The sequence below is a fragment of the Podarcis muralis genome, chromosome 1 (genome assembly GCF_964188315.1).
Source record: "Podarcis muralis chromosome 1, rPodMur119.hap1.1, whole genome shotgun sequence".
Classification (NCBI taxonomy): domain Eukaryota; kingdom Metazoa; phylum Chordata; class Lepidosauria; order Squamata; family Lacertidae; genus Podarcis; species Podarcis muralis.
Window position 1 is genome coordinate 18,061,293 of NC_135655.1, and position 23,823 is coordinate 18,085,115.

At 46.2% G+C, this 23,823-nt stretch overlaps 1 protein-coding gene across 4 annotated transcripts in view; it reads left to right on the top strand.

The window, feature by feature from the left end:
- Positions 1–23,823, top strand: part of CCDC85C (coiled-coil domain containing 85C) — a 182,375-nt gene that overhangs the window by 150,928 nt on the left and 7,624 nt on the right. For 3 of the 4 annotated variants that reach the window (XM_028714316.2, XM_028714158.2, XM_028714087.2), the window contains 2 exons: positions 15,158–15,253; positions 20,577–20,675. In XM_028714316.2, the coding sequence (XP_028570149.1) occupies positions 15,158–15,253; positions 20,577–20,675 (195 nt within the window). The remainder of the gene's footprint in view (positions 1–15,157; positions 15,254–20,576; positions 20,676–23,823) is intronic. The other variant, XM_028714227.2, reaches the window with a different exon arrangement.

Genomic DNA, 23,823 nt, shown 5'->3' on the forward strand with positions numbered 1-23,823 from the left:
TTGATCAACATTCAAATATGCATACCAAGCACTGTTTAAAATGGCACAAGCCAGATAAATCTTTACCACGTGATTCTGATGGTTGTGCAACAGGCCCCTGAGCATGGTTAATATCTACCCCAGCATTCTTCCTACTGAGGAAATGCTTGTTCCACTTGGCAAAGTGCTCTTCTCTGTTTGGAAGCTTGATGTCTTGATATTTGTTGGAAGCACAACATCAAGATCTCTTACTGTGCAACTTAAGGGTTAATTCTGCTAGTGTTAAAGTCAACTAGCCAAGGAGGGTGGGTGGGTGGTGCTTAACAAACAGGCAGAGTGGCAGCATGCTCATTGAGCCAACACAAGCTCTGATTGGCTCTGCAGTGCTGAGGGAGATTTTCCTCTGTATGCTTGATTGAATTTCTTCCAGCTGTTTACAAAGTTTGAACTAAGAAAAGGGGGGGGGGATTCTCTGTTGCTTTCTCTTCAAAGTATACTCTGCTTTAGTTCCGTTAGTTCCGTTAAAGTGTTATCAGGTTCCTTTTTTTCTCTCAACTCCCATCTGCATTATTCAAGTGTCTTTGCTAACAATATTAGCCCATAGCTCCAGCCTTACTCCTTAACAAGATAAAACCATATGACACTTCCTCACTCAAGTATATCTGAAGTTGCCTTTCAATGACAGGTGATATATAAGAAGAAAATAGGTAACCTAATAAAATAGTTGCGATGAGCCTCGACTCACAGTCTTGCAAGAGCTCATATCTGCTTTGTAGTCTTAGGGAGCTAGCATGATATATAGGCCTCTGCTGGTGCACATAATAAAGTCATTTTAAGGAAGCCATTCTCCAAATCATAAGAGATAATGAAACTCCTGGAGAGGGGAAATGATCAGTCTTTAAAAGGCTATGGGAGGGGACCATTTTTCTTGCAGAACTGAAAAACCAAATTGAAAGCATTACCATACAAATGAGCCTCTCACACCATCAGGAAAGTAGCGGGTGGGTGTCCAGTCCTTGCAAACAGGATGCTGTAGGACACAAAACTACTCATTACGCTGTGGATCTGCTCACAAGCCTCTTATTTCTTTTTCTTTTTCTTTTCTTTTTTTTGTAAGGGGATATGTTGGATCAAAAACTACTTCTGCAAATAAGTAAATAAACAATGGAACTTCTGTCTTTGAATTCTCTTGTTGCCAGGTCTCAGCAGTGCCATCCCAATAAATAATCAGGCATAAACAAATGGCCACTCAATTGCTAAATAATCATCCTGCTCTTTCTTCATTCTGTCATATAGCAAGGGTGCGCAGATTTCAAGCTCAGAAGCTACCAACCAGAGCCGGGTCCAAAAGACATACACTAAGAATTAAAAGCGTTCTGAGCCCGGTTCCAGAACTGAAAGTGATCTTACAGTCCTGTAGGGCTGAGAAAATGTCCCCAGTGGCGTAGCGTGGGGGGTGCAGGGGGGGCCGGCCGCACCGGGCGCAACATCTGGGGTTAGGGCAAATCCACAGGTTAGGGGGCACAAATCCACGGGTTAGGGGGCGCAAATTACTTGCCTTGCCCCGGGTGCTGACAACCCACGCTACGCCACTGAATGTCCCCCATCCTCTGCCTGAGATGTTGCTCAGCAGATGTGCCCACGTGGAATATGCTCCCCTTAGGACGGCATTAGAAGCCGGTGTGGTGTAGTGGCTAAGAGCGGTAGTCTCGTAATCTGGTGAACCGGGTTCGCGTCTCCGCTCCTCCACATGCAGCTGCTGGGTGACCTTGGGCCAGTCACACTTCTCTGAAGTCTCTCAGCCTCACTCACCTCACAGAGTGTTTGTTGTGGGGGAGGAAGGGAAAGGAGAATGTTAGCCGCTTTGAGACTCCTTAAAGGGAGTGAAAGGCGGGATATCAAATCCAAACTCTTACTCTCTTACTCTTATGCGGAATGCAACTTGGACAGCCTTAAGGCACCTGCGAGGTAGCTCAGTCAGTAAAGCGTGAGATTCTTAAGCTCAGGGTTGTGGGTTTGAGCCTCATGTCGGGCAAAAGTTTCCTGCATTGCAGGGGGTTGGACTAGATAACCCCCCTGGTCCCTTCCAACTCTACAATCCTGTGATTTTATAAGGCTGCCTTGTGTGGAATTCAACTTGGAAAGACAGTTGCTTTGGGCATTTGCTGCTGAATAGCTCCTGAGGAGAAAGAGCAGCCCTACTGGTAAAAGATATCAAAATGTCCGCTATTCAATTTAGCTATTTAATTTGCTGTCGCTGCAAGAAGAAAGAGAGACGACAACGCCTCTCCCCCCCCCCCCCGGCACCCAAATATCTTGGGCTGCCCCTGCACAAAATATTCTTTACTTGAAATGCTGAAATCACAGGTGGATTGGTGGGCGCTTTTCTTAGCCTTTCTCTTTACCCATATAGATGAGACTGGCCGTATCCCAAGGGAATGGGGAAGAGCCATAATAGTTCCATTCTATAAAAAGGGCAATAGAGGGGACCCATTGAACTATAGGCCAATTAGTTAACTAAGTGTGATTAGTAAACTTTGCACAAAGCACCTACAGTATTTTTCGCTCTATAAGACGCACTTTTTCCCTTCTAAAAAGTAAGGGGAAATGTGTGTGTGTTATGGATCGAATGGAGGCTGCACAGCTATCACTTCAGGTTAAGAACTGTTTCAGGTTAAGAACAGACCTCTGGAACAAATTAAGTATTTAACCCAAGGTACCACTGTATATTGTTTTAAATGTTTGCTTTGCTTTTGGGAGTGCAGTCCCGTTATGTGTTTTACAAGCTGGTCTCCGACCGTAATAATAAATTACTATTATAAAATATTATTTACTTTTGCATTTGCCTATACTGCCTGTTGGAGCATTCTGTGTTTTGGCATACCTGTGCTCACGTTCCCCAACTCGCTTGGCTTTGAGGGGACCTTTGAATTGGATAATTTAGCTCACAGAGCTCAGCGGTGCCCAGTGGCAGCAGGTGACTAATGAATGGCAGTACAACTTTGCAAGAAAAGGGAGGAGACAATGGCTAAAGAGCAGAGCCGAAGGGAAGGAGAGGCCGACCACGCCATGAGGCTGCCGAACAAAGGATGAAATCTGAGGCAGCCCTTTTAACACATGGACAATACAAGAGGGGGAAATGGATTTGTGGGTAGAGACAGGAGGATGCTTCTTCTACGCTTCTGATTGGGTATTAAAAAAAGCAATGGAGCAGAAACATTGTGGGCTGCTGAAGAAAGCTAAACCTTATCCTTTGGCTATTGTGTAATATTCAAAGAGGTCAGGGAATCATGAACAGTGGAGGTTGTCATAAGACGATCATAAGAACCTGCTGCATCAGGATAGTGGCCCATCTAGTCCCGCACCCTGTTCTCACTGTGGCCAGCTCTGGGCCATAGAAGCATAAAATTGTAGAGTTTGAAGGGACCCCGAGGGCTAGATGCTTGTGAGAGCACAGGAGGCCTCTCCTCTCCTGCAACTTCCAGCAACTGGTATTCAGAGCAGTACTAGAAACTCAGATACAGTGGTACCTTGGTTTTCGAATGTAATCCGTTCAGAAGCACGCATTATCAGAAGTATTTACGTCCGGAAAACTCAATACGGAAGCTGCGTGGCAAGTTTGGCTTCCAAAAAGCGTTAAAAAACCAAAGCAGTTACTTTCGGGTTTTCAGCATTTGAAAGCCAAAACATTCGACTTCCGAGACATCCGAAAACCAAGGTACCACTGTATATAAACTGATCACCAAATGGCACCTTGAACCTAGGTTACGGTCACCACAACAATATATCTAGGTCCCCACCCCATCCCCCATGAACTTTATTATTGTTGCTGTTGTTACTATTATCATTTCATTTCTATACCGCTTTATATTGTAAAGAAAAAGAATCTCAAACACATTAAAATATCCAATAAACAACCCGGAATAAAACAGATTTGAGCTTCAAGGAGAATATGTCAGAGCTTTTTCTAAGTGACATTTTGCTTTGCTTTCCCCATATGTATTCACCTACTTGATTTATATAGCTGCCCCACAGCAGAAGTACTTTAGGAAGCCAGTGTGGTGTAGTGGTTAGAGTGTTGGACCAGGACCTGAGAGATCAGGGTTCAAATCCTCACTCAGTTGTGAAGTTCACTGGGTAACCTTGGCGTCAGTGGCAGCCTCCTAGCCTACCTCACAGGGTTGTTGTAGGGATTAACTGAGAGGAGCTGGGCAAACCATTTACTCCTTGGAGTAAATGCAATAAATAAGTCTTCTTGAGAAAGCTGGAGAGGCCAGCCAGATGGAGATGTCAGTCGCCAACCTAGCATCCAGAGATCTCCACGTGGTTGCAATTGGACCTGTGCCAGTCACAAAATGCACCTGGAGACTTTTGATTCTGAGGTGTACTGTCTCTGACAGCAGAGGTAATAAACAGCCCTCCTGGTTAAAAAACAACAACTGTGTGTGTTAGGTAAATTTCCCTCTACAATTAAATTAAGACAGTGAGTCTTCACAACTGAGAAGTAAGACCTCTGTGTCCACTAGCTGGAGGTAAGCCCAGAACAACTCTTTCAAAATTAACATCTGGGACCATCACATGTGCCTATATGTAGCAAGTCCTCTGCATATGTGCTTAGTTCTGAATGTCCTTCTGGAAAACATCCATAAGGCCACAAAGCAATAAAGAGTATGCATGCATACGCATGTCTCTGTGTGCATGGGTTCAATGAGAATATGGACATTGGAAGCTGCCTTCTGCTGAGTCCATCTAACTCAGCATTGTCTACACTGGCTGGCAGCAGGTCTCCAGAATTTCAGACAGGAGTCTCTCTCCCAGACCACCTGGAGATGCCAGGGATTGAACCTACGACTTTCTGCATGCAAGGCAGATGCTCTCCCACTGAGCTAAAGCCCTTCCCCCTGTTTCAAGGAGGGTTATTAATCAAAGGGGGCATGTAAGCCTTTTTTTGTGGATTAAGTAGACTTCACCGAACCATTGCCAAGGCCCTGAAGATACGCTGTTGTGTCTGACAAGTTGGTGTCTGAGCTGTGCAGGCAGATGGAAGGGGGCTTGGCTTGGCTTGTGGGCAGGCCCCATGGTTAATTCATAGATCTGAATGTTTACATGGCCGGCTGCTCAGTATGTCTAATGAGAGGCAAATTAAATAACCGATGAAGGAGATTAGCATCTGGAATAAAGTCCATGTCAGCTGGAGGAAGAAAATTGTTTTTGTTTTTCCTTGCTAATACCGTGCGTCAAAAGGCCTTACCCGAGTTTCGAAGGGCTTCAGTGTGATGTTGGGAAAGAGCTTCTGATTCGGACAGGACCCATACAGTTCCTCCCCTGACCTTTCCTCCCCTCGCTGCAGAAAATAAAAAATAAAATTGTGTTTCCCAGCTTGTGCCCTGTGGCAAGACATTCTGGGTTTTTTGGCAGCAGGAAAATTCATCCCAGCAGGAACGAGGACAGCACAGCTATTTAAATATATGAGGGGGGGGCAGGCCAGGGTTGTGGGGTTTGGTTTGTTTTAAATTGGTTGCCCACAGTGCATCTGACTACTGGGTACCCCAAAATTAAATGTCACAACTGGTAAATGGATAGGCTGGGCAAACTGATGACCAGCTGATATTTTGGTGCATCCTGTATACCAGGGGTCAGCAGACTTTTTCAGCAGGGGGCCGGTCCACTGTCCCTCAGACCTTGTAGGGGACCGGACTATATTTTGAAGAAAAAATGAACGAATTCTTATGCCCCACAAATAACCCAGAGATGCATTTTAAATAAAAGGACACATTCTACTCATGTAAAAAGACCAGGCAGGCCCCACAAATAATTCAGAGATGCATTTTAAATAAAAGCACACATTCTACTCATGTAAAAACACGCTGATTCCTGGACCGTCCACGGTCTGAATTTAGAAGGTAATTAATTGGGCCAGATCTGCCCCCCCCCCCGGCCTTAATTTGGCTACCCATGGTGTATACTGTAGGATTATAAGGCTGGATTTAAAAGCTGGACTTTGGCAAAGAATAGTATGCATGATAATCACAGAATGTGAAAGTTGTCAAGGACCTCAGAGCCCATCTAACCCAACCCCAGTTCACAGAAGGAAGCTTTCTGTCACATCATCCCTGGCTGATGGCTGTCCACCCTCTGCTTAAATGCCTCTGGCAAGGGAGGGGACACAAGCTCCTGAGAGAGGCTGGGACACCATCTAGCAGCTCTTACCATTAGTGATGCTGATGATGGCTCTCTGACAAGTGGGTCAAGAAAATGCCATGGCACGATTGTTGTGGCCGTCCTTGCTTCTCCCATTGGCGTTTGTGCCCCACTGTGGAAGATGGAAGATGGACTGAGCCCAGGAATGCAGTGGTTTCCTGGGAATCTTGCTTTTCATTCCAAAAATAAAGCAAGTTTCTAGACCTCATGATTGTAGAGAAAAACTCAGAAGAAATCTTACGTGGACTCAGAGTGAGGCTGGGTATGTCAAGACAGAAGATTCTTGCTCATGTACTTGTGCCACCAATGAGTGGCTGCCCTTTGGGTCCCCTAGACTGGGGCAATATAACTATAATTATTGCTGGGGGGTTTTAATAGTTAGTGCTGTTTTTCTAGAAAAAGAGGTGCCAGAACTCACCATGAATACCTCCCTTGTTCTTTTATAATGGTAATGGTGCCCACCTGAGAAGTGCCGGAACTGAGTCCCGGCTGAAAAAAAGCCCTTAGTTGTTGTATTTGCCGATCCAGAAGTTAACTTTATGCCAGGGCAAAAAATAATACATGTGAAGCAGTCCTTCTGTCCCTCCCTCACCCGACCTGATGGTCACATTTGGAGTTGAGAAGTTTATTGTCTCAAGCTCACTCTGGGTATTGTGTGCTGTAGTGGTTAAGAACGTTGGCCTAGGGCCTGGGAGACCAGGGTGCAAATCCGCATTCGGCTTTGAAGCTCACTGGGGCCAATCACTGCCTCTCAGCCTAACCTACCTCACTGGGTTGCTGTGCGGATACAGTGAGGGAGGGGGGAACCATGCATGCTGCTTTGAGCTCCTTAGAGAAGTACTGTATTTTTCGCTCCATAAGACGCACCTAGTTTTTAGAGGAGGAAAACAAGAAAAAAATATTCTGAATGAAAAAGTGGAGGTACGATTTTTGTGGTTCATGCTGTGGCCACAGACACATGATCTGATGGTGAATTTGGGGTGACCTAATGCAAAAGTCCAGAGGATCTATGTGGATCTGTGCTTTGTAACCATGTTTTTGCGCCATTGCAAAAACAGTGCAACAGTGGGTGTGTGATTTTTTTTTCGTGCAGGGTGTAGCCATGGACATGCTATGTGATCTGATGGTGAATTTGGCGTGACCCAATGTAAAAATCCTGAGGATCCATGGGCTTTTACCTCTCCCCTCCCAGGCAGCCTCTGCCAGCATCCCTTATCTCTCCTCCGATCCCACCGATCAGCTGTTTCCTTTCAGCACTCCCTTCCCTCTTGTTTGCCTTAGTGTCTTTTCCTTAGCTGGAGCAGTTTTTTGCTCCTCCTTTTCTTCTAATTTCTCTCCTTATTGCTTTAGTCTTCCTGTTTCCCCCCTTTGCAAGTTTGCTGTCTTTACCTCCCCCCTCCCAGGCAACCTCCTTTATCTTTAGCATCCCTTATCTCTCTCCCCAATCAGCAAATGATCAGCGGCTTTGTTTCAACACCCACTTCCCTCTTTCAAAAAAAAGAAGCATGATCTGCTTTTTGCCCCTGGGCAATACAGCTCCATAAGGGATGCGGGTGGTGCTGTGGGTTAAACCACAGAGCCTAGGACTTGCCGATCAGAAGGTCGGCGGTTCGAATCCCCGCCACAGGGTGAGCTCCCGTTGCTCAGTCCCTGCTCCTGCTAACCTAGCAGTTCGAAAGCACGTCAAAGTGCAAGTAGATAAATAGGTACCACTCTGGCAGGAAGGTAAACGGCATTTCCGTGCGCTGCTCTGGTTCGCCAGAAGCGGCTTAGTCATGCTGGCCACATGACCCGGAAGCTGTACGCCGGCTCCCTCGGCCAATAAAGCGAGATGAGCGCCGCAATCCCAGAGTCGGTCATGACTGGACCTAATGGTCAGGGGCCCCTTTACCTTTACCTTTAATTCGGCTCCAGGGACCACGCATTTTCTCCATAAGACGCACAGACAGTTCCCCTTACTTTTTAGGAAGAAAAAAGTGCGTCATGGAGTGGAAAATAAGGTAAGTGGGATATAAATGCAATTAATGAATGCATATTTACATGCTCTGGTCCATGGGGTCACGAAGAGTCGGACACGACTAAACGACTAAACAACAACAACAATTTACGCACATGCCACAGTCTTCCTTTCCCCACTCTCACAGGAGACTGAGGAACTTGTTTCCACTCAGCCTCTTTGAAACCTCAGCGTTTCTCAGCCTTTCACAACCCATCTCTTTGGAGCGTCTTCCTGCTTTTTTTCCCTTAGCGGAAGGGAGACAGCTGGGCCTGGGAGGGAGGGGGAACCGCTGCCTGCTGGGACGTTGAGCTGCAGCCATATGGGCCCCTTCATTAATCTTCCGTCGCACGCCACCCCCCAGCCACCCATAGAAAGATGGTGTGCCCTAACTGTGCCAAAAGGGGCAGGTTTTATTATAGACGCCCATTATTTCCATGGAATTACATGGGCAGCCTTATCCTGACCGAGGCCATCGCTTCATGACCTTCCTCTACATTTCCAGATTGCCGCTGCTGACATCCCACCCTCTGCCCAGACACCCACCTGCTCATTTTCATCTCTCGCATGCCCTGGGGGGGGGGGCGGTTTCTGAGGGAAAAGGATATTTCTCCCTTTGCCTGGCGACTTTTGTGTATCTGTTGCCATTCACAGTTCAGTTCCTTCCCCAGTTGGGAAATCTTTTATTCCCCCACCCCCACCCCCCAAAAAAAATACAGTGAAAAACTCACACCCTTCCTGGGGGGGGGGGACATGAGAGGGGAGGTGGGTAAGGATATGAAGAAGCGTCCTTCCCCCCCCTTTCCTCCTCCCCCCTTTTTAGCATGTTCTCGCCAAAATACTTTTCGCCAAGCAGCAATGACAGCCTGTTAGAACTGAATGGTGTGATTTCTCCTCACATTTCTGAATGAATCATCCTGCAATTTAAGCTAAAGAGATGTTTGGTTTGCAGTGCCTCCCCCTTCCCCTCTTTCTACTGATGTGATGCGTGAGTCAGGCACAAATGTGAAAAGTTGGAATTATCCCCATAAATGCCCGCTTTTGGGGGGCACAGCCTAATATAGTTCCTGGCTCATTTTTTTTTTTTTTTGAAGTATATTATTTTATAAGTTCATTCTTACTTATTTTCAGTTTCAGCAGGTGGTCTTTAAAGCAGACCACAACCGTTTGGTTCAAACGTACGTTTAAATCGTAAGTTTTTTTCACTCCGAAAATGACAGTGAAAATCAAAGCAGTGGAACTAAAATCCCCACACAGTCACAGCTAAACAGTGGGTGCCACTTTAGATTTGTTCAGAGGCCTTGCAGAATAAAAAAAGGTATTGACTAGCCTCCAAACCAAGCTTGATAAGCCTCTAGTTGTAAAGGGTTTCACAGAAGTGACCCTTTACTTCCCTCCAAATATGTGGTGTCCTTCTCTTCTTTGCCCTGTTGCTCAAGAATCCAGATTCTGCAAACCAAATCCTATATCCAGGAAACCAGTATTATTTATTATATCTATATGCCACCTTTGCTCCAGGGAGCGCTCCCCTGTCTTATCTTATCCCCACAACGACCTTGTGAGGTAGGTTTCCTAGGAAGCTTTGTGGCTTCTTTTTCACATTGTTGTACCTCGAAAAGTTGTGTTTCCATAACTAGAAATGCTATAGTAGCTTGGGAAGGCAAACCTTGGAGGAGGTGGCACTGTAAATCAAAGTTATCGAAGATTCGAATACAAGTAGCATAATATGTGTAATTTAGTAGAGGTACTAAGTCGAGGAAGACTGGAGTACAGACTCCTGCCTTTTTAGCACTAAGACTGAAAGCTCAGAGAGGAGAATATCCCTGGGGAGATTAGGTCCCCTGAGTTTGTCTTGCATTTTACTGAATGTTTAATTGTGGAGGCAAAGTGGTGCGAACTGGTTGCCTGGAACCTAGTGGAAGTTCTGGGCTGCTTTTAGGTACCAAAATGCGGGTGGTTGTTGTGGTGCATCAAGGCGAATAAACTGCCATGTCCTCTAGTTCTTCTTAAAAATAGTGTTCTTGTGCCACTCAGTTGGCCTCTCAATGTCTCTCCCCCCCCCACACCCCCAGACTTCCTATGCTAGTATCTAAACAGACTTTTTATATGCCACTGGTAGAGGGATGCAGCAAAACGCTGCATATGCCAATGTTTGTTTCCATAGTAACTAATGCACTTCAGAGAAGGAGAAATAGGATAGTCAGGAAGGACAAGGGGGGAAAAGATCACAATAAAACTGGCACAGCGAGTGTAGATGCCGGATGCTTGGAATATTTTCTGACAGAGGTTTCGGCTCACAGAGCTCCCCTAAACTTGAGTGGTTTTTAGTGTTTTGGCTTCTGAGTGCCTCATTAGCCACAATCGTCATTAACCACTTATCATTATTAACCGCTCTCATCTACAAAGATTGAGCTCAGGGAACAGGGCATACCTCTAAATGTTTGAACAGTTCATAGTTATTTGTCCCAGGTTTCCTCTGTGACCTTGAAAATGGATGGTGATCATAGAGTTGTAGAGACAGAAGGGATCCTGGGGGTCATCCAGCTCAACAGACCAGGGGTAACTCAAGAGTGGTGTGAGCTGTTGTTCTGTATTGTGTGGCCCAAACTAAGGAGGCCATATGCTAATTAAATCCGGCACAGAAATGTGCCAGACAGCCCAATCCTATCCCTGCCTCTACTCAGAAGTAAGCCCCCATTGAATTCAATGGGACCTACTCCCTGCTAAATGTTTACAGGATTGCAGCCTAACCTTAACTGTTTATACTCACTTCTGAACAACCCCACTACAAATATAGTTACGCCTTCTTTGGGGGGTATTGATATGATTCCCCATGTGGTTTTCATAAATTAATGTCAGCCCCATAACTTCACCTGCTCCAGGTGAGCTCCATTGAAATAAATGGATGTCGCCTAGTAGCTGCATTTGGCTGACAGGTGATATGTGCCAATGGACTTCTGGACCCTCCTGAGGCAACAGTTCCATCTCCTGGAGCGAAATCATTAGGAAAGCATTTCTCCTTGTTTTGAAACTAATTAAACATTTGGAGTACTATTAGATGGCAGTTTTACACAGCATCAGCAACTCTGAAGAGAGAAGGTGAATGAATATTGTGGAGTAATGAACTGGGAGTTGGGGGCAGAAATAAATAAGGAATCACGTTCAGGAGACAAAGAGCTGTTTCCTCCCCAAATCCCATGAGAAATTAACTGTTTGTCGGGGTTTTCCTGTTCTTCAGAGAACCCAGAGTAAAAGAGCTCAGGCTTACATACTGTTCTGCCTGCTTTAATACTCTGTTACTCTTATTAATTGTGTAAACATTTTTTAAAAACTATTCCCGATGGGGTGTGGATGGACAAAGATAAATGTCTGCCCAGTCCTCAGCAGGGCCTATATTTATTTGGCCTGGTGCAGCAATCACCTCACCATCTCTAACAAGGGCAACTGGCAGGGCTTTTCCCCCAGCTGGAACTTACCGTAACTCAGTTCCGGCACTTCTCAGGTGGGCGTCATTATGAAAGAACAGGGCAGGCGTTCATGATGAGTTCTGGCACCTCTTTTTCTAGAAAAATAGCACTGGCTACTGGTAACCAGGTTTACTTTTTATGGTTTGCAAACCAGCTTCTAACCTTGGTTCCAACCTTTAGTTGAAAACATAACCTTGGTTAGCTTTAGCCATGGGGAGTGTGAATGCAGAAATAAATAGGGTGTTCTTCAATTTGTGCCTTTGAACCCATGAAAGGGCTTTTGATCTGTGCAGGTGTCTACTAAGAGGAAGGGGTGCAATTTTTGGAGATTCCCCTCTGTCCCCTGAAGCCACCTTCCACCATGTTCTGAATGGTTGCCATCATCATCCCTGACCATTGGCCATGGTGGGAGTTGGGGTCTGACCACATCTGGAGGGCCACAGGTTTCAGAACAAGCCAGGATCAAACACCATGGTTTGATCCTGGCTTGTTCTCTTTTAACTGTAGTTAAAAACAAAAAACAACCATTTCCCGAGATTGGACATAATGGGCATAAAATCAGAAGGGGAAGCTTTTGATCTCTTAACCAGGGCTACGGAAGAGGAAGAGGAAGGATGCAAAGACTCTCTGTAGTTCTTTCATGTAATGGGAAACTGCTTTTTTGGTTATGTTCAATGGTAGCCATCAGTTGATCTGAAGGCTGCTTAGCTGGGACAGAATAAGAAGCATGAGGGATAAAGCCAGAGCAGCAAAATCTTTAAAAACTACAGCTCCTTCCTTCCTTGTCACATCTGTAATTGTGAAGTTCTAAGATAAGGCACATTTTTGTGTGTATTTTAGAAAAAGGCTATAATATGCACCTCTTTGCACTGCCTGGACAGCACATTCCCTGCAGTGATACTGCATACCGCTCTGTCATCCCAATTTACCTTCACAGCCCAACGGGATAATCCCCCTTTTGTTTTGCCGAACAGCATGAAGGCAAAATATTGGAGAGTTCTCAATGAAGCCATTGTTGGTTTCTCTGAATGGCATAGTGCAAACATACAAATCATAGAGACAGGAAGGGGGCATCTTTCTGAATAAAGACATTGTGCCTCACCTTGCTTGGGAGAGACCGTAAAAGGGATCCCCCGTACCAGAAGGTGAGTATTGGACTAGTTGGGTACTCAGGTTTCTTGACATTAAAGGAACCTTTTTTGACTTTTCAACAGAACACCAAACATCAGAGAACTCGATGGCCCATTCATTAAAAAAACAAGCCCTCCTTTAGCTGCAGCTGTGTGTATATACTTACCTCCTGGGTTCCCTTCACAACCTTCCTTGAAGGGCACTTGATGCTCTTTGGAGAATGTTGCCATGCAGCCAGCGAACTGGGTGCCAAATATTCTCTCCCTCTGCCCATGTCAGACAGAATATTGCTTCCTAGTTAAAAGCGACCCAGTGCTATGGGTGACTTCAAAGGTTAAGTTGGTTTCCGGGGTTGAAAACTTTCCCGGTATGTTCTGAGTAAACATTTCATTCCACCAAGGACACCAAGGTGCATGTTAGGTAAAACTGTATTTAATTGTAAATTGGTCCTTTTGCTACTGGAAAAGCCACTTCAGGAGGAGTCATTTGGGCCTGGGAAACTCGCCCCTCCAGTAATGTACGGTCATACCTCGGAAGTTGAACGCCTTGCGAGTTGAACGTTTTGGCTCCCGAATGGCACAAACACGGAAGCGAGTGTTCCGGTTTGCGAATGTTCTTTGGAACCCGAATGTCTGACGCGGCTTCCGATTGGCTGCAGGAGCTCCCTGCAGCCAATCAGAAGCCATGCCTTGGTTCCCGAGCGTTTTGGAAGTCGAACGGACTTCTGGAGCAGATTCCGTTCGACTTCTGAGGTATGACTCTAGTGACAAATTCAGAAGTGCAGGGTCCCTTCAGGGTATCTGTAGCCAAGTCTCTCACAGCCACACTTCTTTATAATTAATAATAATTTAGGGTGCATTGCAATGATCAGTGCAGACATCCATGTGTTTCCTTTCAGCTAGACCTACCATTTTCTGTGTGGATAACATGGGCAAATAATTTGGAGTGCTCTTTCACAGTGACGGGGACGCGGGTGGCGCTGTGGGTAAAACCTCAGCGCCTAGGACTTGCCGATCGTCAGGTCGGCGGTTCGAATCCCCGCGGCGGGGTGCGCTCCCATTGCTCGGTCCCAGCGCCTGCCAACCTAGCAGTTCGAAAGCACCCCCGGGTGCAAGTAGATAAATAGGGACCGCTTACTAGCGGGAAGGTAAACGGCGTTTCCGTGTGCGGCTCTGGCTCGCCAGAGCAGCGATGTCACGCTGGCCACGTGACCCGGAAGTGTCTCCGGACAGCGCTGGCCCCCGGCCTCTTGAGTGAGATGGGTGCACAACCCTAGAGTCTGTCAAGATTGGCCCGTACGGGCAGGGGTACCTTTACCTTTACCTTTTTCACAGTGACTTGAGCTTTTATCAAAGTCCCATTGTACGTAACAGAACTTGTACACCGTTCTCTTGAAACCTTGTGCTTTCAGTGTTTGTAAAAGCTTAGCTTTGGAGCATACAGAACACCTTATTAGGTATGATGATTCCAACCAGCACCAATTTGGACGCCTCTGAAGATCTTGTTGCCCAAGTCATACTCTGTTGGTAGAGCATGAGACTTGACCACATATCACCCTCCTGGTCCCTTCCAACTGCACAAGTCTATGATTCTATGACATCCTTAAATAAGCACATAAATAACAAACCATGAGAAGGATGCCTCTGAAGATATCAGGGGAAATCCAGCCACATGGGTGGGGTATAATAAATAAATAAAAATAAAAATAAAATAATAATAATAATATTGCTGTCGTAATCATCTACCTTTAGACACCAGGTAAAGGTAAAGGGACCCCTGACCATTAGGTCCAGTCGTGACCGACTCTGGGGTTGCGGTGCTCATCTCGCTTTATTGGCCGAGGGAGCCGGCGTACAGCTTCCGGGTCATGTGGCCAGCATGACTAAGCCGCTTCTGGCAAAACAGAGCAGCGCACGGAAACGCCGTTTACCTTCCCGCCAGAGTGGTACCTATTTATCTACTTGCACTTTGACGTGCTTTCGAACTGCTAGGTTGGCAGGAGCTGGGACCGAGCAACGGGAGCTCACCCCGTTGTGGGGATTCGAACCGCCAACCTTCTGATCGGCAAGTCCTAGGCTCTGTGGTTTAACCCACAGCACCAGACACCACATCAAATCAAATCGAGATGACAGTCCAAATAAACCATAATGAAATTTTAGACACACACATCCCATTAATCCAGAGCTGGATCAGGTGTTCTTTGGATCAGGTCAGAGCCTAAAACTATATAAAATCTGTAGTTTAAAAAAATCACAATATGTGTTGGTTTTCTATATAAAAAATCACAACATGCGTTGGTTTCCTCGGATTCTTGGGCAGCACCAGATGTTTCTTGCTGGAATATATATAGACTTACAAGTGTTTGCTCTCTGGTCTTTTGCAGGGCCCTGTCCGTATGGCTCCTGATCTTGCCGCGTCTCCTGCCGTGGGATACGTCTCCATAAACCAGAAACCTGAAGCCGTGGTGCACGCTATGAAGGTAAGGGGTGGGGTGTTTTGCATGCATTCATATAGGCTTTGCATTCTAGCCCAAGTGAGGAAGACAATGAGGAGAGGCAATCAGAGGCTCTGGGCTGAGAAATAGCAGAGCAGGTGTGCTCTTTTTATTGACATAAGAAGAGCTCTGCTAGATCAGGCCTTAAGCCCATCTAGTCCGCCACCCTGTTGCCCATGAGTGGCCAACCAGTTGCCCATGAGGTTGCCCAGTGGCCAACCAGTTGCCCATGAGAAGCCCATAAGCAGGACCTGAGAACAAGAGCCCTCTCCCCATCTGTGGTTTCCAGCAACTGGCATTCATAGAATCTGAGAGCTGGAAGGGACCAGGAGGGTCATCTAGTCCAATGCAGGATTCTCAGCTAAAGCATCCATGGCAGATGGCTGTCCAACCTCGACTTGGAAACCTCCAAGGAAGGAGAGAAACATACAGCCTGTGGCAGTACCTAGTAGCCATTGATCACCCTCTCCTTGAATTTTTTGAAGCCATCCAATTTGGTGGTCACCATTGCCTGGCTTGCAACTGATATTCAGAGGCTGACTGTCTCTGATACAAGAAGTAGCACAGCACCCAACACGGCTAGCCTCATCCTCCATGAATTTGCCTAACTCTTAATAATAATAATAATAATAATAATAATAATAATAATAATAATAATAATAATAAATTTATTATTTATACCCCACCCATCTGGTTGGGTTTCCCCAGCCACTCTGGGCGCCTCCCAACAGAATAATAATAATAATAATAATAATAATAATAATAATAATAATAATACAGTTGTACCTCTGCTTACAGATGCAAGGGTGCCATTCGCACCTCGGAAAAGTCTAAAAGTAGAGCGCCACTTCTGCACGTGTGTGTGACGCAATACAGCACTCCTGCGCATGCACGAAGCAGCGAACCCGGAAGTACAGTGGTACCTCGGGCTAAGAACGTAATTCGTTCTGGAGGTCCATTCTTAACCTTAAACTGTTCTTAACCTGAGGTACCACTTTACCTAATGGGGCCTCCCACTGCCGCCGCGCCGCCGCTGCATAATTTCTGTTCTCATCCTGAAGCAAAATTCTTAACCCGAGGTACTATTTCTGGGTTAGCGGTGTCTGTAACCTGAGGTACCACTGTAAACACTTCCAGGTTTGCCGCATTCGTAACCAGAAAATGCAACATGAAGCAAACACAACTTGAGGTATGACTGTAATAATAAAGCAATAAAACATCAGACATTAAAAACTTCCTTAAACAGGGCTGCCTTCAGATGTCTTCTAAAATTCAGATAGTTGTTTATTTCCTTGACATCTGATGAGAGGGCATTCCACAGAGCGGACGCCACTCCCGAGAAGGCCCTCTGCCTGGTTCCCTGTAACCTCACTTCTTGCAGGGAGGGAACTGCCAGAAGGCGCTCGGAGCTGGACCTCAGTGTCTGGGCAGAACAATGTGGGTGGAGACACTCCTTCAGGTATACTGGGCTGAGGCCATTTAGGGCTTTAAAGGTCAGCACCAACACTTTGAATTGTGCTCGGAAACGTACTGGGAGCCAATGCAGGTCTCTCAGGACCGGTGTTATATGGTCTCGGTGGCTGCTCCCAGTCACCAGTCTAGCTGCCTCATTAGTTGTAGTTTCCAGGTCACCTTCAAAGGCAGCCCCACATAGAGCGCATTGCAGTAGTCCAGTGCTACATTTTAAAGCCATTGCTACATCTTGGGGCAGCAAATTCTCCAGATTACCTCTGTCTCGTGTGAAGAAGTACTTTCTTTTCTCTGTTAAGAGTTCACACGCATGAGCTTAGGCTACTCCCTCACGAGGACAGCAGAAGGAGCATGACAACATCGGATAGGAATAGCCGAAGCTTCTTTGACTGGGCCCCGTGTTCCTCAGACCAGTGTTGACACTGGTGTTCCCCACAGGAAATGGAAACCTCTAGCACTGCTGTGAGGAATTCTGGGACAGAGGAGAGTCAGAAGTCTCTTTTCTATGCTGAACACAACAAAAGTGATCGTAAACCAAATCCTCCACTTTGCCGTAGCCACGTACGCACAGACTAAATGTCACATCGCTGTATCTGTATCGTCCCCTGGAGACCATTGTTTTCATTATCCACGAGTTTCAGTGCTGCGCAAAGCACTCTTAATGTACCAGACCTGAGGGCACTTAGATAATCTTCCAGGTTGCGATGCTGTGCATAGATACCAAGGAAAGGGGGTGGGGAGAGAGAAAGCTTGCTCAGCTGGCAGAATCAGCTTGTATTTCTGGGTCCAGAAATCTATTTTTAACAGAACAGACTACGAACGCTGCATTTCATCAGGGCGCATTGACAGAGAAAACTGCCAAGCATCTTCCAGTGGCACAGCTGTTGGAGGCCCAGATCCCCTAAAGCGCAGCCTTTCCAAGGGTTGCCACCTTATAGTCACGGCCCTGCTCCTCTGCTACTAGCAGCCCGAGATGCAGGAATTGAGCAGATGAGTTGTTTTCCGTTGTTTCCTTCGCGGGTCTTTGATAAGCTTCACCTTAATTTCTGTCTGTCAGGCTTCTGTCGAAGGCACAGGGCAAGGTCAGAGAGGAAAGGTGGCAACGCTAGGAGAAAATTGCCCGTTGAGTGTTGCAACCTTTTCCTCCTGCCAGCGGCTTTGTGTTTTTCTACATTTGTATGATTTGGACTCGTTCACCTCTTGGGGGGGGGGGGGAATTATCAAACAGCTTATAAAATCCATTAATAATATTGCTGGGCATATGTTCAACAGGAGCAGTTTCCTGCATCCATGCATCTTCATGCAATACAATGCAAGCAGATATGAGTTTTTTTCCTTGCCACAAATCCCTGTGGTTAACATTTTACACTGGGGGAAGCGATATGAGGATGCAATATAGGGTTAGGTTACTGGAGGGTTTCATGCAGGCAATAAAACCTAATGGAGAGTCTCAGCCTGGAGTACATACATGTGGCTGTGTGCATTTATTCAGCTATCGGCATGATATTTCTGGAGCTGGGATTTGATTATCCAGGCTGATGAGTATCGCAGGCGTGCCCAGACCAACGAGTCGGTTTCGCCGCCTGCATCCAGCTTGATCAATAATTAATTCCTTCCTATTCATTAGAGATCTATTTTTATTTGCAAGCTTGTAAATGCCCCTTTCTTGCTTCCTCTGGTGTTCCTGCGCCCCCTTGCAAAAAAGAGAGGAGCCAACGGATTGAATTAATTTAAGCGAAACCGTACAGTCATGCAAAATTGCCATTGGTTCAAAATATGTCGGTTAAGCTAGTGGATAATGCAATTTCCAAAGTAGGTTAAGGGCCCTAAGAGAATGACCTATTTTTGTAACTGAGACTTCTGAGGCACGGCAGGAAAAGGAAGCATTGGTCCAGTTCAAAGCGGTCAGTGTGCAAAGCGCAGTGCCACCCGCTAGAAAGCATTTGTGCCTGGTTTTACAGAGTGTTGTGTTCATCTGAATTGAAACAATCCACATTCGTTGCGGTGTTAACCATAATTCTGTCATCGAGTTGGGGGGGAGGAGGTGGAAGCTTGATTCTTCAATCGGAATTAGGATGTGGGTGATTATGATGCTCGTGTCACAGCACTCTCAGGAATGTCCAGCGTGAGGAATTAACTCTTTCTTGTCAAAAGCACACTTGCAAGTTAGGAAAGGTCTTGCGTCTCTCAGGTGTGTACCCAATGAAGCAGTTGCGGCAACAGGGAGGGCCCCCCCAGCTCAGCTTATGTATCTCCCCCACCTGAGCAGGCAGAGACGACGTCTGTGTGCAGCTTGCTTCAGTCCTCTTCTGGTCCTGGGAGACAGTGGAGCAGGAGAGGTGGGGACAGGAGAAAGAGGTGCGGCAGCCCTGGACTCTACACCAGCCTGACCTTTCCCTCCCTCCTCCTGCACCTGCTCTTGACTCTCCAATCCTGCAGCTTCTCCTGCCTCCGACTCTCATCTCCTGGCTGCTACAGGCTACCACGGATCCCTTCTTCCCAGTCAGTCTCCAGCCCACCTTCTCCCAGTGCCCATGCATCCAACCACCACTCCTCAGGGTCCAGCCAGTCCCTGACAGCTAGACATGAATGGTCATGAGGGTAGTCATGTGTCTCTTGCTTTGCAGAGGACCATCCTCTGTCTGAAAGGAGTCCTCTGTCCAGTCCAGGTTTTCTTTATATTAAAGATAAAGAACTCCAAGAAGGGAGAGCAGGGGCCTTGAAGTTGCCCATATCCATACCTGGAAAGCAGACTGAGCAGGTACACACAGTCACCTGGTCTTTCCCATAGCGGCGAGGTGTATTTCTGTTTAAAATATAGTAATGATTTATCCGTTTGTGTCTGTACAGTTTAATCAGCATCACCTTCTGCAAATCTGTATACAGTTGTACCTTGGAGATCGAATGGAATCTGTTCCGGAAGTCCGTTCGACTTCCGAAAAGATCGGAAACCAAGGCGCGGCTTCTGATTGGCTGCAGGAAGCTCCTGCAGCCAATCGGAAGCTGTGGCGGACGTTCGGGTTCCAAAGAACGTTCGCAAACTGGAACACTCACATCTGGGTTTGCGGCGTTTGGGAGCCAAAACGTTCGACTTGCAAGGCATTTGGGATCCAAGGTATACGATTGTACTCTTTTGTCTGCTCTTTGGCAGGTGATGCATAAGTGGCTGCTCTGCTTCATGCAGAGCCGCACTGTCCATCTTTGTAGCTCAGCATTGTCCAACTGACTGGCTCAGGTTTAGGGCGGGAGTCTTTCCCTGGAGAAGTCCGGGATTGAACCTGGAACCTTTTGCATGCATAGCATCTGCCACTGAAGCTCCAGTCCTTCCTTAACCGCTTATGGACCACTCTTCCTTTACTGTCTTCTGTACCTAACCATGACGGCAGAAGTTTGTCTCTTTTCACCATACCTTGGCACGATTTTGGAGCAGGAGATCTGAGTCAGATCACAGCTTTTTCCAGCTTTGTTGCCTTGCACCTGATGCTCTTTTGTGTCAGGAACTGCACAATTGAATGGCAATATGGGCAGCATCCAGTGACCATTTGCAAAAAGTGTGTATGCATATGCTGAAAGTAGATCACATGTTCTTCCCCCCCCCCCTTTTAACCATTCATTTCCAGCTTAGTGATGTATGCAGATGGAACATTTATCTCAAGCTCCATATGTTTTACTGGCAATTAGACTCCCCACTCTCCTATGCGTGTGTTGAGATTTTGGCCTGTTTGCCCTCCCAACGTGGAGACAGCATGAGGATGGAGTGGTCATTCCACTTAGGGGTACCTTAGGGTCTATCACTGTGTGACATCATTTTACAATTTCATGTCCATTGTGTTTGTAGGTCCTTGAAGTCCATGAGAATTTGGACAGGCAAATACAAGAAAACTATGAAGAAGACCTGAGTGAAAAGGAGAAAGCAATTGTTCGTGAAATGTGCAATGTAATGAACCCATTTTCACAGTCTTTCCCATTTCAGTTTTTCACTTCCAACTGTGGTGTTAAATGCTGTCCAATATCTTGTTCTGTGTGTGCAGGCTTAGTCGCTTGTTGTCTTTGCAACCTGCAGAGAAATTGGGTTACGAATACTGTCAGTCAAAACGTTCACACACTCAGAATGCTTGTGGGTGTAAGGTTGCAGAGGCTTACTGCAGTTTTACAGAAATGTGACCATCATGGCTCCTTCCATCCTCCCAGTCATGGTCATTATAGTTCAACATGGCGATGAGAATCACCTATTGAAGATCTTTCCCCCTATCTGATCCCAAAACCACAGTTCTTAAGGCTTCCTGTGAATGGGAATTGTTATTAAATCAGTTAAATCTACAATCCTATATACGGTTACATGAGAGTTGTAATCCAAAACATCTGAAGGGCACCAGGTTGGGTCCGGCTTAGACCCTCACATATATATGGATATCTGGACTGGTGTATTTTGTGTGTTGAGTTATGGTTGGGGTTTGGCTTCCTTCACTGAAAAATGTGGGTGGGGGAAATTCCATTCATGAATCAGGATTCCCATAGCCAGAATGGTTCAGGGCCTGTGTGTCTTATTGGACTATAATCCAGAGAGTGTCTTGGTACTCTAGAGCAGCCTTTCCTAACCTTGGGTTCCCTGATGTTATTGGGAGTCTCAAAGAAAGACGTGCTCTCCCAAGCCCATATTCCCAGCATGCTGACACTCCTGTCTCCAGTGCCTGGAGGCAGACAGGTTGTGCTTCCATAGCAGTGCCCAGAGGAGGAATGGGCACTGGGAGGAGCACAGGGAGGAGAGAGAAGAAACGCCGTGGTGCATCTGCAGCAGCACAACCGGATGCCTCCATCTGCCCCAGCTGCAATGAAACATGTCTCTCCCGTATCAGTCTCTACAGCCGCAGTGGGCGCTGCAACTCTTGACTTCACCCTCAAGAGATGTACTTCTCCATTGTCTCCTGAGACAGTTGGGTGTCAACAACCACTCCCATTATTTCTGACTGCTGCCCCTGCTGGTTATGGATGATGGGCGTTGTAGTCCAATAGGCTATGGGGACCCAAGGTTGGGAAAGACTACTCTTGAAGGTTGTGCATAACAAAGTCAAAAACTGTGGTCATCTTTTACTTCCCCTTCTTTCCTCTTTTGCAAGTGAAAAGCCTCCCTGGATCTTCAATTTCAGACTGCCCCAGTGCATGGATAGATAGATAGATGATAGATAGATAGATAGATAGATAGATAGATAGATAGATAGATAGATGATAGATAGATAGATAGATGATGATAGATAGATAGATAGATAGATGATAGATAGATAGATAGATAGATAGATGATAGATAGATAGATAGATAGATGATAGATAGATAGATAGATAGATAGATAGATAGATAGATAGATAGATAGATAGAAAAATAGATAGATATTCTTTGGAACCTCAACTGGGGCTTACCTTTAGTTAACTGTGTATAGGACTGCAGCCCTGCAGCCCAGTCCTGTGTCAGTGATCTCTCGATAAGAGTGGGTAGGATTTAACCTCCGCCTTGAAATTCTCTGGTTCACATCCACTTGTTTTGACTATTTCAGATCTGTTCCCCTAAAAACCAAACATAAACAAAACTTTGGAGCATTACACCGCTCGTGGGGCCACCTAGGGTAACAGTTATGGTTGAAAGCTCATACTCCCCAGTGGGATCTGGTCCAATCTAGAAGCTTTCAGTAGATGGAAACCGCTAATCTTTGTATGATGTGAACACCCTGGGCTTGTGGGTTGCCACATGGCACGAAGCCATAAGCACCAATGACAAAAGAAGCCCTGTTTCTTTAAGCGCACTCTGTTGCACGGGAAAGGCATCGTGGTTTTTCCCACACACAAAGAGGGGGAAAACGTTCCAGGATACGTCCCTGGAAAACCGCTGTGAACCTTAGACCTGGGTGGTTTCCCACAAACCATCTTGCCATTGCAAGTGCCATCAACTAATCCCCCCTCTGGGATGTGAAGCACTGCGGAATGTGCTCTGTTGTTCGACAATGAAATCTGTAATCTGCCTTTAGAAAAAGCTCGCTTTTGGTGCAGGGATGTGAGGACTGCACCTCAAGAGGCTACCCCTTTTAGCTTCTCTTTTTAAAACAAAATAATGATGTTTGCACAGCCTGAGATATTTCGACAAACGAGGAAATCTTCTCAGGAATGCTGCCGACACTTCCTGGTCTTTTGAAATGGACTCCCCAAACAGACCTTGCCAAACAGACCTGGCCTAAGAGCCTGGTTTGGCTGGCGAGCTTTCTGGAGACCAGGGATTTTTAAAGGGCTCGGTAATCTGAGCCCTGAACTGGTACAGCCCTTCGTAATGCAGTCCTCGCTTTCGCTCGGTTGCTTCAGAAAAGGAAGGTGTCTTAAGGAAATTGTCCAAGACATGTAATTTTGCTGGGGCAGAGCTATGGCTCTTGCCTGGGAGCAGGGGTGGCTAATAATAATAATAATAATAATAATAATAATAATAATAATAATAATTTGTTATTTGTATACCACCCATCTGACTGGGTTGCCCCAGCCGCTCCGGGTGGCTTCCCACAAATTGTGAAACCACAGTAAAACACCATACATTAAGATCGGATAGGAGCTCTAGTCGAAAACAGCTGGAGGGCGCTCAGTTGGCGATGGCTGCTCTAAGCATTTTTGGATTTCAAATGCAAGGCAACTTTGTGTCTGAAGGGCACACAACTTGCTCCACTTGGGAAGCAATGCTTGATGAGGGGAACATGACTCTTGCAAGCTTGCCAGCAACTGACCTAGCTCTGAACTCGACTTCTGAGCCTAATTTGCTGGTTTGATACCATTACCTAAGGCATCTCTCCCTCTCTAGTTCTAATTTCGGGAGACTTTAACAAGATCAGCATTTTAAACCTGTCAGCCAATGTTATCTCGGGATCTGGGTGCCACCTAGTGAATCAGAGAGGAATCTCACAAACCCAGCTGGGGCCAGGAATTCCTCGGAACTGCAAGCTTAGCATCCGTAGGGCCATTTACGGCCTTTACCTTTATCGTATTTTAGGACAATGAAGTCTTAAAACTGTTGTAGGCCACCCTGAGTAGCACATATAGGCACTAGAAGGGTGGGA